This window comes from Taudactylus pleione, unplaced genomic scaffold (assembly GCF_031769625.1).
Source record: "Taudactylus pleione unplaced genomic scaffold, aTauple2 ptg000203l, whole genome shotgun sequence".
Lineage (NCBI taxonomy): Eukaryota > Metazoa > Chordata > Amphibia > Anura > Myobatrachidae > Taudactylus > Taudactylus pleione.
Window position 1 is genome coordinate 4,477,491 of NW_028284605.1, and position 14,262 is coordinate 4,491,752.

The 14,262-nt window shown below is 42.6% G+C and overlaps 1 protein-coding gene across 2 annotated transcripts in view; it reads right to left on the reverse strand.

Annotated features, from left to right (window-relative positions):
• Positions 1–202: 202 nt before the first annotated feature.
• The window catches only part of EFCAB5 (EF-hand calcium binding domain 5), a 75,077-nt gene continuing 61,017 nt past the window's right edge, over positions 203–14,262 (reverse strand). Inside the window, exons 20-21 of one of the 2 annotated variants that reach the window (XM_088477800.1) lie at positions 6,576–6,672; positions 203–1,635 (exon numbers count right to left, since the gene is read on the reverse strand). In XM_088477800.1, coding sequence (XP_088333926.1) covers positions 1,484–1,635; positions 6,576–6,672 — 249 coding nt within the window. In that variant the 3' untranslated portion in view covers positions 203–1,483. Of the gene's footprint in view, positions 1,636–6,575; positions 6,673–14,262 lie in introns of those variants that run through there. The other variant, XM_088477801.1, reaches the window with a different exon arrangement.

The following is a 14,262-nucleotide window of genomic DNA, read 5'->3' on the forward strand; positions in this document are numbered from 1 at the left end:
TGGTTCTCCCTAATTGTCCTTTTACAGGAATACAAAGCAGAGAAGAGTTTATCTCTGAGATCAGGTATCACAATAACAAGAGCACCTTATCACAGTAATCTCCACGACAGCTCTGACCTGTATTGCCAGTGTATTATCAGCTGAATAAAATAACACACAGACGTAATTTTCCAAATTTTGGTTTTATTAAAAAGATGTTCTTGCTTGGAATGTGTTATTACAGAGATGGAATCTTTCTGTCACTCTCAACACAGAAAACCTTAACTGCTTCACTACAGAGAGGCAGCGGGGCTGAAACAGGGACCAGCCTGGAGACCAACATAGTGCATGACAGGACAGGGTACACTGTATATACACAATATAAAGTAACACATACCACAAACATCTTTACAAACTTAGTGTTTGTGGTTGGGTCCTTTTTTTACCAGTATTGTATAGAATATCTGAGCACATCTTAACATATGAGGAATACATTGTTTATGCACAACCAAATTCAGACTGACAACAAACACAGCATTGGTCCATCCATCATTTGGATAAAGTGCTGTGAGACAGTACCGACAAACAAAACAAAGTAACAAAAACAACAGAATTACACCGATACACATATAATATCAGAGACAAAGAACTTAAATGGCAAAGGGAAACAATATGAGAAACAAAAGGATGATAGCTGAAGTCTCCTCAGAGAAATGAGCATCTGGCCTGAAGCTTCAGGTGCCAGTCACAGGTTTTTATGTTACTGCTTTATAAATGATCATTGATGCTGAGAGGAGGGGGAGAGGCAGTGGGTACTAATTATCCAGACCAGCCCTGTCAGAGGGGCCTGGACCAGCTGCAGAGACGGGCAAATGTGTTGCTTTGCGCACCACTCATAGTATCTTGCATTGATTTTTTTTGTTTGGGAGAGGGTGTGGTCACACCTCCCGGATTTGTCCTCGCCCCCCTCAGTACCAGGGTCTGTGAATCCTATGGGGCTTTTATTACAGTGTACAGGAGGTTCAGATTAGACCTGTTACTGAGATCTAATAACAGTTTACATATAAGGTACCCTATCCCCACCAATTTAGGCCTAACACCACTATTTTTCATCCTAAAAACTGATCCACTTTTCCATCTGGGAGAAAAAATAATTATACCTGGAAAATACACCGTACAGCTTGGTGCCTCCTATCTGTGTCAAAATCACAATTTACATTTTAGCATGGATATGTGTGTTTTGTAATTATGAGAATAGAGCTATAAGAAGAATCATGGAAAAGCATTGTTTTCTTATTTTAGCTATTTTGTTCCTATGTAATTCCCATAACATACATATGTTTATTCTAATTTGCTACCAAAAATAGCTCCACTTGGGAAACTTGATCTGGTCGTGAAGTGGAGAAGACCCTACAGTATTGTAGTGGAAAAGAACAACTATTAAGTATTAACATACAAAGCACGCAAGCAACAAGTTAAACATACAAGAAAGGTAGCACATATTTTAGCTTGGTGGTGGAAGCGAGACCAGGGTTGGTGAATGTGTCTTCTGCATTTTCTGAGTCAGTTCCATTAGTGAGAGACAGGTGAAAGCCCAATTATAGAGGTGTTCTGCTGGGATAGAGCCATGCTTCCAGACTGTGCCTCTGGGAATACCTGAAACACATTTTCACAGGATTTCACTATGGCACAAATTCCACTCACAGGTATTATACAGCCTGCAGACACCTGCTACTGAAAACAAAAAATCTTTATAAATCATGATATTTTAAAACAGGGTGGAGTTGGGGTTCAGAATGCTATAGTATTTAACATATAATCAATATTGTGTGTGACAGAATGGGTATAAAATACAGGCGGCTGTTTAGCCTCCCGTTTAAATCCCGACCCCAGAAGCCTGACAGGACAAGATCCCGACTAGGCTGGTAAGTACCCTCTGCTGTAGACTGTAAACAGAATACTAGAGACATTATTGGAAAGTAGTCAAATATGATTGCACTACAGTATGTATTTGTTTTTTCATTTAATGTATTGAATATCACCAAAAAAGCTTGTGAGGACCTCTTCAGCAAGTATAGCTCCAGTGTTCCCTATGAATACAATTTATTCTATTTACTAGAGCAACTAAAAGCAACAACAGCCTGAGTGGTAATCCCCTAATCCCCCTAGAGTAGCGGTTTTGTTCTGTGGGAGGTATTGTAATAGTGCTTTTCCTGTTGAGGCCATTGTGTTTTGTTTTTTCTGTGGGGGCCACTGTTATTGTGGTTTTTTTTTTCTCTGTGGGGGCCATTGTAAATGTGTTTCCTCTGTGGGGGCCACTGTTATTGTGTTTTGTTCTGTGGGAGGCATTGTAATTGTGCATTTTCTGTGGGGGTCATTGTGTTTTTTTGTGTGAGGGTTATTGTGATTGTGTGTTTTCTGTGGGGGCCACTGTTATTGTGTTTTTTTTTCTCTGTGGGGGCCATTGTAAATGTGCTTCTTCTTCTGTTATTGTGTTCCCTAGTCCCCCTAGAGCAGCGGTTTTGTTCTGTGGGAGGCATCGTATGTGAGCATTTTCTGTGGGGGTCATTGTGTTTTTTCGTGGGGGGGCTATTGTGATTGTGTGTTTTCTGTGGTGGCCACTGTTATTGTCGTTTTTTTTCTGCGGGGGCCATTGCGATTCTGTTTAATTTTTACTAATTTTAACAGAAATAATAACAAATATCAACATATATTAAAAATATGTTGATATTTGTTATTATATATTATATTTGAAAAAAAACTATTGGTGTGCCTTGGCAGTTTTAAAATTTTGTTTAGTGTGCAGAGACTTAGAAAAGGTTGAAAATCACTGCCCTAGAGAAATGGATATCCAGGGTCCAAGCCCCTAAAAACCTCATATTGAGACCCCAGGGACAGCACCTGGAATAGAATCTCATAACAGGTGTCTTGTAACATTTGCAGCATTTTCTGTGAGATCTTATAGTCATGGGCTAGTAGCTCCTTGCAGTGACCAGATCATGGGTTGGTAGTGGTACATGCAATATGGTGCTCTGCATAGGCGTTTTTTGTACCCACTCATAAAAATTAAAGAATTAGGTATTTGAAGGCCCCAAAGCACAACGGAATTTGCTGCGCTATATAAGAAACTGTTAATAAATAAATAAATAGCAAACGTTTGTTGCAAGGGTCCCTATGTAACACCCAATGGTGAAAAATGTATATAACACATGTAACTTTGACAAGGAAGATGGGCCCCCTTCAACTCTGGCCCCCATAGCAGCTGCACCCCTTGCAGTTTTTCATGTGAGATTTATTGTAGTACAGGTGGAGTCTCCCATATCCAAAATGCTTGGGACCAGGGGTATTTTGGATATCGGAATATTCCGTATTTTGGAATATGTGCATACCATAATGAAATATCTTGGGAATGGGACCCAAATCTAAACACAGAATGCATTTATGTTTCATATACACCTTATACACACAGCCTGAAGGTAATTGTATACAATATTTTAATAATTTTGTGCTTTAAACAAAGTTTGTGTACATTGAACCATCAAAAAGCAAAGGTTTCACTATCTCAGTATACACATGACAACAAAGTATTGAGTGAAAATTCCTAATTGTTGTATCCTGGTAGACCCCTATTGTTTAATTGTGAATTACATGTAGGAGATGGAATTAGTCTCCCTGATTGTTATCTTCTGGTGGGCCTACCGTATATTGTACTATTTGTCTTCTCCTAGGGTTGAATTATATTTGTATGTATTATCTTTGTGTGTATCATGCTATAAGTTTGTATTAGTGCGCATAAGCCGCATAAGATGTACTGTATAAAATACAGTGTTTTTTTTACTAGAAATCCCCAGGTAAAATTGCCTTGTACCTTTAAGAATATACACCGGGATTTCTAGTATGAGAGACACACTAGTTAAAACTGATTGGAAGGCAAGGAGGTGTAAGTGAATCCGCTACACTCAATGGATACCTGTGTCTTTATAAGGAGCAAGCCACATCACGAAGGACAGCCCTCTGACAACGTCTCTGACGAAAAAGTGTTAGGGCGGAGCCTCGTGATGTGGAAACGACACACTCCCGGTTATCTCTACACCATCTGTGGGACTGACATGGTCCGACCGGCGACGGCCTTTATTGGTGTCTAGCGACGTGGTGTGTGAGCCCGACAGTATCCTAGGACGTTGTTTGGAGATTGCCTGATAGAGTACTTTAAAAAGTTCATGTGGTAACCAGCTCACACCATTTTTTAATAGGTACGAGCGGCACTGTACTGATGTACTGTTTTTAAGTGATACCTTGTTTCAAAATAAATAAGCATTTATTTGCACTATGAAGTGCCCCCTTTCTATTTTATATTAACAGATGCACGGACTTGGGGCCTGATTTAGACCCACTCGTAAGGGCTGGCCGCTCGCAGCTAATGTGGGCATTTTTTTTGTCTCCAGGCCACACGCAAAGCTGTGGGTGACCACCCACAGCTTGTGCGAGCGAGCTGGAGACCGTCGCGATTATCGCGACAATCGGGCTTGCGACAAGACCCTGGGGTAGGGTCTAGCTGCCGCAAGCCCGAGTGGACTCCCTGCTCTAATAGAGCAGGAAGTCCACTACTGACATCACTAGTGATGTCAGCCAGCCCTCCTACAAACTCCAGGCAGTCCTAAGGGAATGTCTGAGTTTGTCCGGCCACTCCCCCTATCCGCCCACAAAACGAGGTGAGCTGTCAATCAATATCGACAGCCGCCCCGTCTTGTTGTGGTGGCGCGTGCGCAGGGCTAGAACATCGAGCCGCTTGTGAGCGGCTCTGAATCGGGCCCTTGGTCTTCTTTAAAGGGGAGCTGTGGTCCTAAGAAAAAGGTCCTGGTGATAAAGGAGATTCTCATTTGTACTGAAATTATATCTGTCTTTGGTGGACGTAAGTGAGACTAATTTGCTGTGCACAGCTCAGGTGTTAATAAGCACAACTTCTGAGAAAAAATAATAATAATAAAAATGTATATATATATATATATATATATATATCTATATATATATATATATATATATATATATATATGACACTACCCTTGAAGAAGTCTATATAAAGGACGAAACGCGTTGGATTGCTCCACTCCTGCCCTATATGAACTTGCCGGGAAATTTTAAATAAGATAAGCATTTGGCATTTTAACCCATTTTTTTATGCTTATATCGTGTTTGAAAATACCTATTATATGCACTACTTTGAATTCAGTAGTTTTTATGTTCCCTATCCTTTGTGTTTTTAATATGTTTTAAGTTTAATACATTTTGTACCCCCCTTTTATATTGAATATTTGCTGGTTTAATTTTTATTTAAATATGGAGGTTCTATAAGCATTTTATTATCACACAGACACTTTATTATTATTCTTTGTAGGACAATTTTATTCCTGAGAATACTTTTGTTTATTTATATACCTTATATTCATATCTTTAAACTAGGTTTTGGAGGTGTATTAGTATCTAATAATTAACTTGCAACATTGCACTGACACTTTATGCACACTATCCCCCTTATTATATCTATTTGCACTGACACTTTACAATTAACTTTATATATTTATTTTATTTTATTCTAGCACTATTGTGGCTTTGCACCAAGTTCACTGCCTAATCTATATATATATATATATATATATATATATATATATATTCCAGGAGTATCCTGCACTCACACCAAAACTAATAACATCAGCGATGGGGTGCCACTAGAATCCAGCAAGATCCACATATATACCAAATGTATAGTCCAATATTCATTGAACAAGGGCTGCTTGCTCAAATAAAAATCATATATATATAAGGATTTTGGAAGACTGGCACTCTGATAAAGCTGTATGCTCCAGTGCCCTCTGTGAGTGGAACAACAGCAAGAAATTAGGCACTTGGAGACAAAGTTTTAATGTGACGCTTCACATAGGAAACTGACACTTCGAGGCGTTAAGACTTTGTTGAAGTCTCCAAGTGCCGCTGCCTAATTTCTTGCTACATATATATATATATATATATATGTATATATATATAACAATGAATGTGTGCATCTAGAGCTGCACATGAGCAGAAACCATGTTTGCTCTTGTGAAAGTTCTGCAGCATACCAGAAATGTAACGCATGCCTCCATGTTTGCATACGAAATTACAGGCTTGCAAAGCTTTCATCAGATGGCTCCTATATTAACCAGGCAAATTGCACATACTGGGGACGATTTAGAGTTGCACACAAGTGTGCTGCAACTGTATCTGCCGTCATCATCATCAGCACTATCACTACATCTGGTGCATGAGATCAGTCTGAAATGAGACACATCTCTGTGTAAAACTCATCATAGCCCCCAGTTGCCTCTACATCCCCTTAGAACACTTGTCCTACTGTACTTACAAATGCCCCATTACCACGCAGTTATGCACATTCAGCTACAGGTGGAGATGCAGCTGAGATGCATTTGACTCTGAATCACCTATATAGTTGCGTACCCTTGGCTATGAAGTATGCACAGTGCTACAAATCAGATGACTTGCGTGCGACTCTCATCAGTCCCACTGTTTAATGAAAATGTAATAACACATAAGTAATTTACCTTTAATATACTTAGCAAGGATCTCTGGGTTGATCTGTACAGATTGCGCTGTGGGGTCAAAGTATAATATCTTCCGAATCAAATCACTATTTACTTTCTAAAATATAAAAAAAAGAGTAACATTAAAAAGAAATTACACAGAAATAGTGTCCTCAGGATTGTCTGAGCATAATAAGACACAAGGAGCCCTCAATAGGCGCCGTCAATCTAGATATATGAAAAATAAAAAATTCTGCAGCTGTGAGGAGGGGTGTAAAGTCCCCTAATTGAATCTCCAAAGAGTATTCTAAAAGTATAGTGAAAACATGCAGAGCGCTGGGAGATGATACAACAATTATATGGACTAATACGCTAGGTGCAAGACGGAACACCGGACGCTGATCTGTGACAGCAGCCGGAGAACTAGTGCAAAGCAAGGCAGTAGGGTAAGATAGGGAAAGTTTGTAACCCTGCAGTCCTCTATTTACAGGACTTAAACACACATTGGCCAAAATGTACTAAGCGGCAGGTTCTAAACCCCAGCGGTTTTATGGCGGGTTCTAAACCCCTGAGGTTTGGTGGCGGTTTCTACAAGGCAGCCCTGTTCTATTCTATTCTAAAATTTGTTTTAACTGTGTTTTTGCAGTGGTATTGGCCTTAGTAAATCTGTGGATAGAAAACCATTGCAAAACCACAGTCAAAACTAATTTTAGAATAGAATAGAACAGGGCTGCCATTTAGAAACCGCCGCCAAACCACCACTTAACCCCCGGGGTTTTATAACCCGCTGTCAAACCGCCACCAAACCGCCGGGGTTTAGAACCTGCCGCTTAGTAAATTATGCCCATTGTCTCAAAGGAGCTATAAACGGAATATTGAAGAACCTTATCAGGTTCCATTTTTTAACCCTCTTTTCTTTGTGCCTATTTTTATTTTATCTTACTGTTTATTTATTTACCTTTATTTATCTTTTTTATGATTTATTTATTTCATGCTGCTGCTATTTAGCTAATTTACATATAATTGCATTTTATTTTAGCGCTCTTTCCTTTCTTATTATGAACTGAGACTACCAGGTATATTAAAAATTGAACAGATTTAACAAACAATCATAAAATCAGTTGTTAGTAACAACAAGATACAGATAATCAATAATCCATAGCAGAGTCCAGCTACACAAATTGCATATAATTAGAATACAATTAATTGATGGTGCCCTCCGTGACAGAGGTCTCCTAGAAGGCTTGTATTTAGGGCCTGATTCAGCAAGAATCACAACTGCGAACATGCATGCAATCGGCCGATTGTTAGGCATTGCCGAATGCGTACGCGTTGCAGTGCCCGAACGCTGCACTGCGATCGGGACTGCAATCGAAATGTCTACGCAGACCCATCGCGGAGTGATTGATAGGAAGTATCGTTTGTGGGTGGTGACGTGCTAAGTAAAGTGGACGTCCTTATGTAGTGCTGCGACGGGATAGCGGTCGCAATGAATTAGCATACTATCGCAGTTGAACTGCGTGGGTAATCGCAATTGCATACGCAGTTGCGATCCCTAGTGAATCAGGCCCTTATTCTCTTTATGTGCTGGATAGGTGAAGTGCCGATAATTATATTCTATTGTTTGGATGTATCAATGAAACACCGTTATCTGTATTATTCACACCGCAGCTGGATGTTATAGCGATCATACACAGAGCCCACCTGATGTGGAAGATCCTCCGGTAATTAGTGGGGGGAATTCAATCACACTGATGCGGTGAGCTGTGCTTGTCTGAGCACAGTGTATAACCAAGTGTCAGGGACGCCAATAGGCATCCCTGATTTGGCCTTGATAAGGTCAGAACCTATGACTGTTTCACTCTGAATAGTACTACACTACAGGGTTGCCGACATTTAGCTCCTTCCGGGAGGGGGCTGTTGGGCAACCACAGGGGGAAAAAGGGGGCGTGTCGCGGGAGAAAAAGGGGCGTAATTATGATGACACGCCGTTGGCATTGTGATGCAGGGGCGGGGCTACAATGACGCGATTCAGCACGAATCGCGTCATCGCCCTCCCCCCGCTGCCGGGGTTTATGCAGGTGGGTCGCTGGGGCCGTGAGACTTGCCTACCTTTCCGGGATTTTCGGGAGGCTCCCGGCCGAATCGGGAGGGTAGGTAAGTATGCTACACTAGCATCAGGACTGTGATTGCGCAGATCCCCAAGTCCTGATGCAGTGAGGGCAGAGACTAATATAATACAACGAATATTCTATCACTTTGTCCGTCATACCAAATGTCTCTTTACTGCCACCACCCATTTACAATGCACAAAGGGGCCACAGGTTCCCTAACACTCCATTACAATTGCGCAGGCTCGGCGACACACACTAACACTTAGTCTCCCCCTTCGTCTACCAATAACTAATAGTTATAACATAACCTTAGCAATCTTATAGCTTCCTCAAAGACTTCTGGAAACATGTGAAAATAGACTAATTATGTTAGACTAATGATAGATCCTGCTTCTGTTTATTATGTTTATTTTATATATGCATAGTTTGAGTGATATGTATGTGGATTTGGACCTTTTTGATTGTGTAATGTACCTGGCCCCCACACTTTTTTTTCTCTTCCATACCCCCACTTATTTGTACTAAAATTTGATACAAATTATCCATAAAAAAAAGAAAATAGACTAATAACGGAACATCTTATTTACAGAAGAATTTACAATGCTTAGTTACAGAAATGGTATATATTAAAAGGGGTAAGGATTACATAGACAAATATGTTTTGCAATTTGAAAATAAAATGGAGAAACTTGCACACGTCTAATTCTGGCGAGGGGGCAAAAAGCAGGAAATGCAGGTCCAGGCTTCAATTTAGATTTGATCCCCCAGTCTGACACAGAGCTAATTGCTCCCATACCTTTTAACAGCTTTTCCTACCCCCACAGAGAGGTCATGACCACATCCTTGTTGACTGGCTGGCTTGTTCATTAACCTATAATCCATACCAGGCCTGCCCACATAACTTTTAACCTAAGTACAAATAACTGTACATAATTTACCCTGTGCAATAGCTTCATGAAATATGGTATGTTCACATTAATCTGTTATTTAAGCTATAAAATGAATGGAATCATGACTGCGCTGGGATGTGTGATTGGTTAGATACTGTACCTTATTTCACCCAAATCATATGTCCTAGATGCCCCCGAATCACACCAGTCCAATGTACAGACTACAGGTATTTTTCTGGGCTTTTGGGAAATCCTAGCTGTTATAGAAATATCAATTGTATGTCAAAAACAGAGGAAATATGGTGAGGTCTTGGATCCCTGTTTATGTTAAAATACACCTTGTGACCAGACTGCTGTTTAAATACCCTCCGCTGTTTTAGGAGCCAGTTAGGCATCCTCACGCAGAGCAGTAACTAGACATTTTGGTGCCCTGTGCCAGAGAGAGCATCAGGATATTAGAGGTGTGTCCCAAAAAACTGGGCATGGTCTCATGGGAAGGGGCATGGCCTAACTGCACATTTGCATGTTCATCACTCTGATGGTGTTTCCAGTACTCCCGGAGATGCTGGACGGCATCCATTTGGTGACATCGGATGGGGGAGGGCTGCTCTGTTGTGTCTCTGCAAGTACTAGCAGCGGCCTGGCTGTGGACCCATTGGTCTCCACAGGAAAAAATAAAACACATTGGCCTTCACAAGTAAAAAAATACCCCCAAAACACATTGGCTCCCACAGAAAAAAAACACACGCATATTGTCCTCCACATGAAAAAAATAGAACACATTGGTCCCCACATTATATGCCCCAGCCCCTACAGAAGACTGACTTGTCTGGATGAATCAGACAGGGCCCAGTTACCTAAGAGGCCGCATCCAGCCCACGGTCCAATATCAGAGGCAACTTTACGGCTCTCGGCTGGTCCATCCCCTGGCTAATGTCACCCAGTAGTGCCCACTACCTGGAGCAGATGACAGCTTCAGTGGAATGCAAATCCCTAAAACGCAACAGCCAGAAAGAATCAGCTTGGCAGCAAAGATTTAGCATGGAGCCATGGTTCCTGGAGCAAGCACATGCTGTGGCGCCCTCCCAAATGATATATACTAGCTGCAGTGTGGGTGGAAGTCAGTGGTCACAGAAGTCAGGCGCACCCTTTTCTCCACAGCACTGTCACGACCAAGTGATGAGCAGTGCAGAGGACCCCTCCCCACGGAGCCCCGCTGATAGTCTCCTGATGACCGATCGTGATGATCCTTAGCCTATAACCTGCAGAAAAAATACCTACACAATGGTGAAAAACGAATTTCAATAGGTTTAGTGGTTTCGGAGTTTGTCGCAATCAGACAAGCAAAGAAACAGACGTTCTCATTTATAAGATGTACAGACATGGCCGGATTAACAATGGGGCGGTTGGAGCTGCAGCTCCAGGCACCCCATCAAAATAGGCCCACAGTATTGGTATGCTGCTGGAGCAGGAAAATTTATTTTCCTGTCTCCTCTCCAGCAGCACAGCAACTGGCCGAACCACTAGAACCCCACTGGGCCATCATCTCAAACCACCCTTGAAACACTGTCCAGACTTGGTTTAAAATACAAATGGCGGTGCAGTGTAAGGCTTGACAAGCCCTCCCTGCACGGCAGAGTGTTTCGGTGCTTACCATGTGCCATGTGTCCTGGTGAGGAACAGGAGGGGGACACCAGCTGGTGAAGAGCTGCAGCTACAGCCAGATGATCTTCGAAAATTAAGGGTGATGATGATCAATCATTATCATCATCCTTCAGACTTCACCAGCACCACAGGCAGCAAACCGTGGTACTGCCCAGACTCTCCTGCTGCTCTGCTTCACAGCACAGCCGCAGGCTCGGTGACGCAGCAGCGTGCACACACTTGTTCAGTAATGGAGGTAGGCAGGAGGAGGAGTCTGAAGTTGTGCCTGATATGCTGTTAAGCAGGCATTCTTCCGGTGAGGAGCCTGACCGGTCACCAGAGCCAGCGCCCAGCACGCTCTAGACACCAATGGTGTGGGAGGAAGATGAATGCTATGGTATGCACATCTAAATTTTTATTTGATTAGATGCTACCCTTAAACGACCTATTAAATAAGAAAAATAATAAATAATGAGTTCCATTAATTGAACACTGATTTTATATATATATTTGGACTTGTGAGTAAACTTATCATCTTTTGTACTGAATGGTGAGTGCCCATCCAGTTTCTATATTTATATATATATATATATATATATATATATATATATATACACCTTGTATAATGTATCCTATTCCAGTGGCCATGCTGTGCAGCTGTCATGTCCCCTGTATTTTATGGCGCCCATTGGTACTGTCTGTATTACATGGCACTAGTTGTAATGCTCTTTGTATTGTTTTGTATGTGCTCTCTATATTATTTCGCGATCACTGCTCACCCCTGACCCTCTCCTCTACTCTGGCCCCACCCTCCTCTGTCTCGTCCCCATTCTGTCCTGATCCTCGTTCTCTTTCTCTCCTGCTACACTACTGTATAGTCTGTCCCATCTCCTTGAGACAGGACATACGTTATAAAATGTAAGTGTGTATATTATTATTTAACTGCCTCTCTTGTCAGTTTACTACATCAGTATTTTTCTCTTCACACATGGCAGGCAGTTGCGGGCATCTGGGGTTCTAAAACAACGACAGCGCAGTGCTGCTACAGTCATCATTACAGAGGGCCAGTTGGGACAGCACACTGTTTTTTTGTGGTGTTTCACATGCAGTATTTAATTTATATAGACATATACATGTGGATAAAATGCATTGGGTTTTAGACCTGTTAATTATAATTTCTTATCGCTGCTTACCACGGCAATGAGAATTTATTTACTTCCAGTTTGTATCAAGAGCCACACGTAGGGACAGGGGTTCTGAGAGGAGCCCATCCCTGAGATGTGTAAAAGTAAAGTGATCTTAAGCGATCTCTTTACTTTCAGTTTCTGGGGCTGGACGCGATACTACGTTCTGCTGACCGCGCATATGTGAGTGATGAGTGCTGGAGAGGAACCTTACAGGTCTCTTTCACGGTACTTTTTGCGGACTATAGCCTATAGGCTGCAATAGCTAATGCCAGGTGGCATTAGCTTACGTAGCTTGGTAACTTTGGCAATAAAGCATCTCCCATAGGGCTCTATTTAATACAATCCACATTGGGAATGCAGATTGTAGTGTGATATTACCGACTGAGGGCCCTCACTACAAAAGGGGCGGCTGTCGATGTTGATCGACAGCTCGCCCCATTTTGTAGGCGTGGCGGGGGGGTGTCTTCACAAACGGAGGCGTTCCCATGCGAACGCCTGCCGTTTGTGGGCGGCCCCACTGACATCACCAGTGATGTCAGTGAGAGAGCTTCCGGCTCTATTTGAGCCAGAAGCTTTCTAGGGCTTGCGGCCACGAGACCCTACCACAAGGGTCTCGTCGCAAGCCCGATGGTCGCGATGGTCTTGACCATCGCGACCATCATCATGGTCACTCGCAATAGCTGTGGGTGGTAACCCACAGCTATGCGAGCGGCCAAGAGGCTAAAACTAAAAAAAGCTCCGCCCGCCCTGATTCAGAGCGAGCGCTCTGAATCAGGCCCTGAATTCGCATTGCGAATTCAGCCAATATCAGAGGGATTTACAAAAAATCCCTTGCAGGGACAGAGCTTACGATAAAGCTCTGTCCCTGCGAATCCCCTCCACACACTTATCACTGTATTGTCGCAAAAAAATACAGTGACAAGTGCCCGTGCATACGCTGACCAGCCGTCGCTAAGCCCCACCCCCGCCGCTAAGCTTCCCCCCGCTATCATGGACCCCCCTGCGACCTCCCCGTGAAACCCCCCTCCCTCAATTACACTTACCTGCAGTGATCGGTGCTCCGGTGATGTCCTCCGTGGCTCTGGTCAGCTGATATCCCATCCTGCACTGGGACCCAGTCAAGTGACGACTGGGCCCCAATGCAGGATGGGAGACCAGCTGACCGGAGGGAGGACATCACGGGAGCCCTGATCACCAGTCCCTAGGCTCAGGTAAGTTTTTTTTGTATGAAATTTTTTTTCTTTTTTTTTTTTACAGTGTATCATGTGATCATGTGATTTCTCAGATTTTTTTTTTTTGTATTATTATTAATCTCAAAAAAACTTTTTACACATTGTCATTATGGGGTATTGTGTGTAGAATTTTGAGGACAAAAAGTAATTTATTCCATTTTGGAATAAGGCTGTAACATAAAATGTGGAAAAAGTGAAGCGCTGTGAATACTTTCCGGATGCACTGTATACACTATTACCTCTTTTCCACCAAAAACCCAGGTCCGACCTGGGTTTTTAGACATGGTTCCAACCCAGGTCAGACCCCATTTACACTGCACCTTCGATATGGGTTACTCCCAGGTCAGCCCTGTTCACACTGAACACAGGTCTGCCCTGCTAAACCTGTGAGGTCATAAAAAGTGGGAGGTGACTGCTTCACAACCACCAATGAGCTCAATTTAGGCATGACCCAGGTCGGATAACCCGGGTCGCACCGTTTACATTGCACTATTACCCGGGTCCATCCTGGGTCCAACCCTGGTAACTACCTGGGTTGGATTGCTGGGTCACTTGACCCGGATTATTTTTCAGGGACCCTTTTACACTGAGCTGCAACCCGGGTAGACCCAGTAAAAACCCAGGTTTTTGCTCTGGTGTAA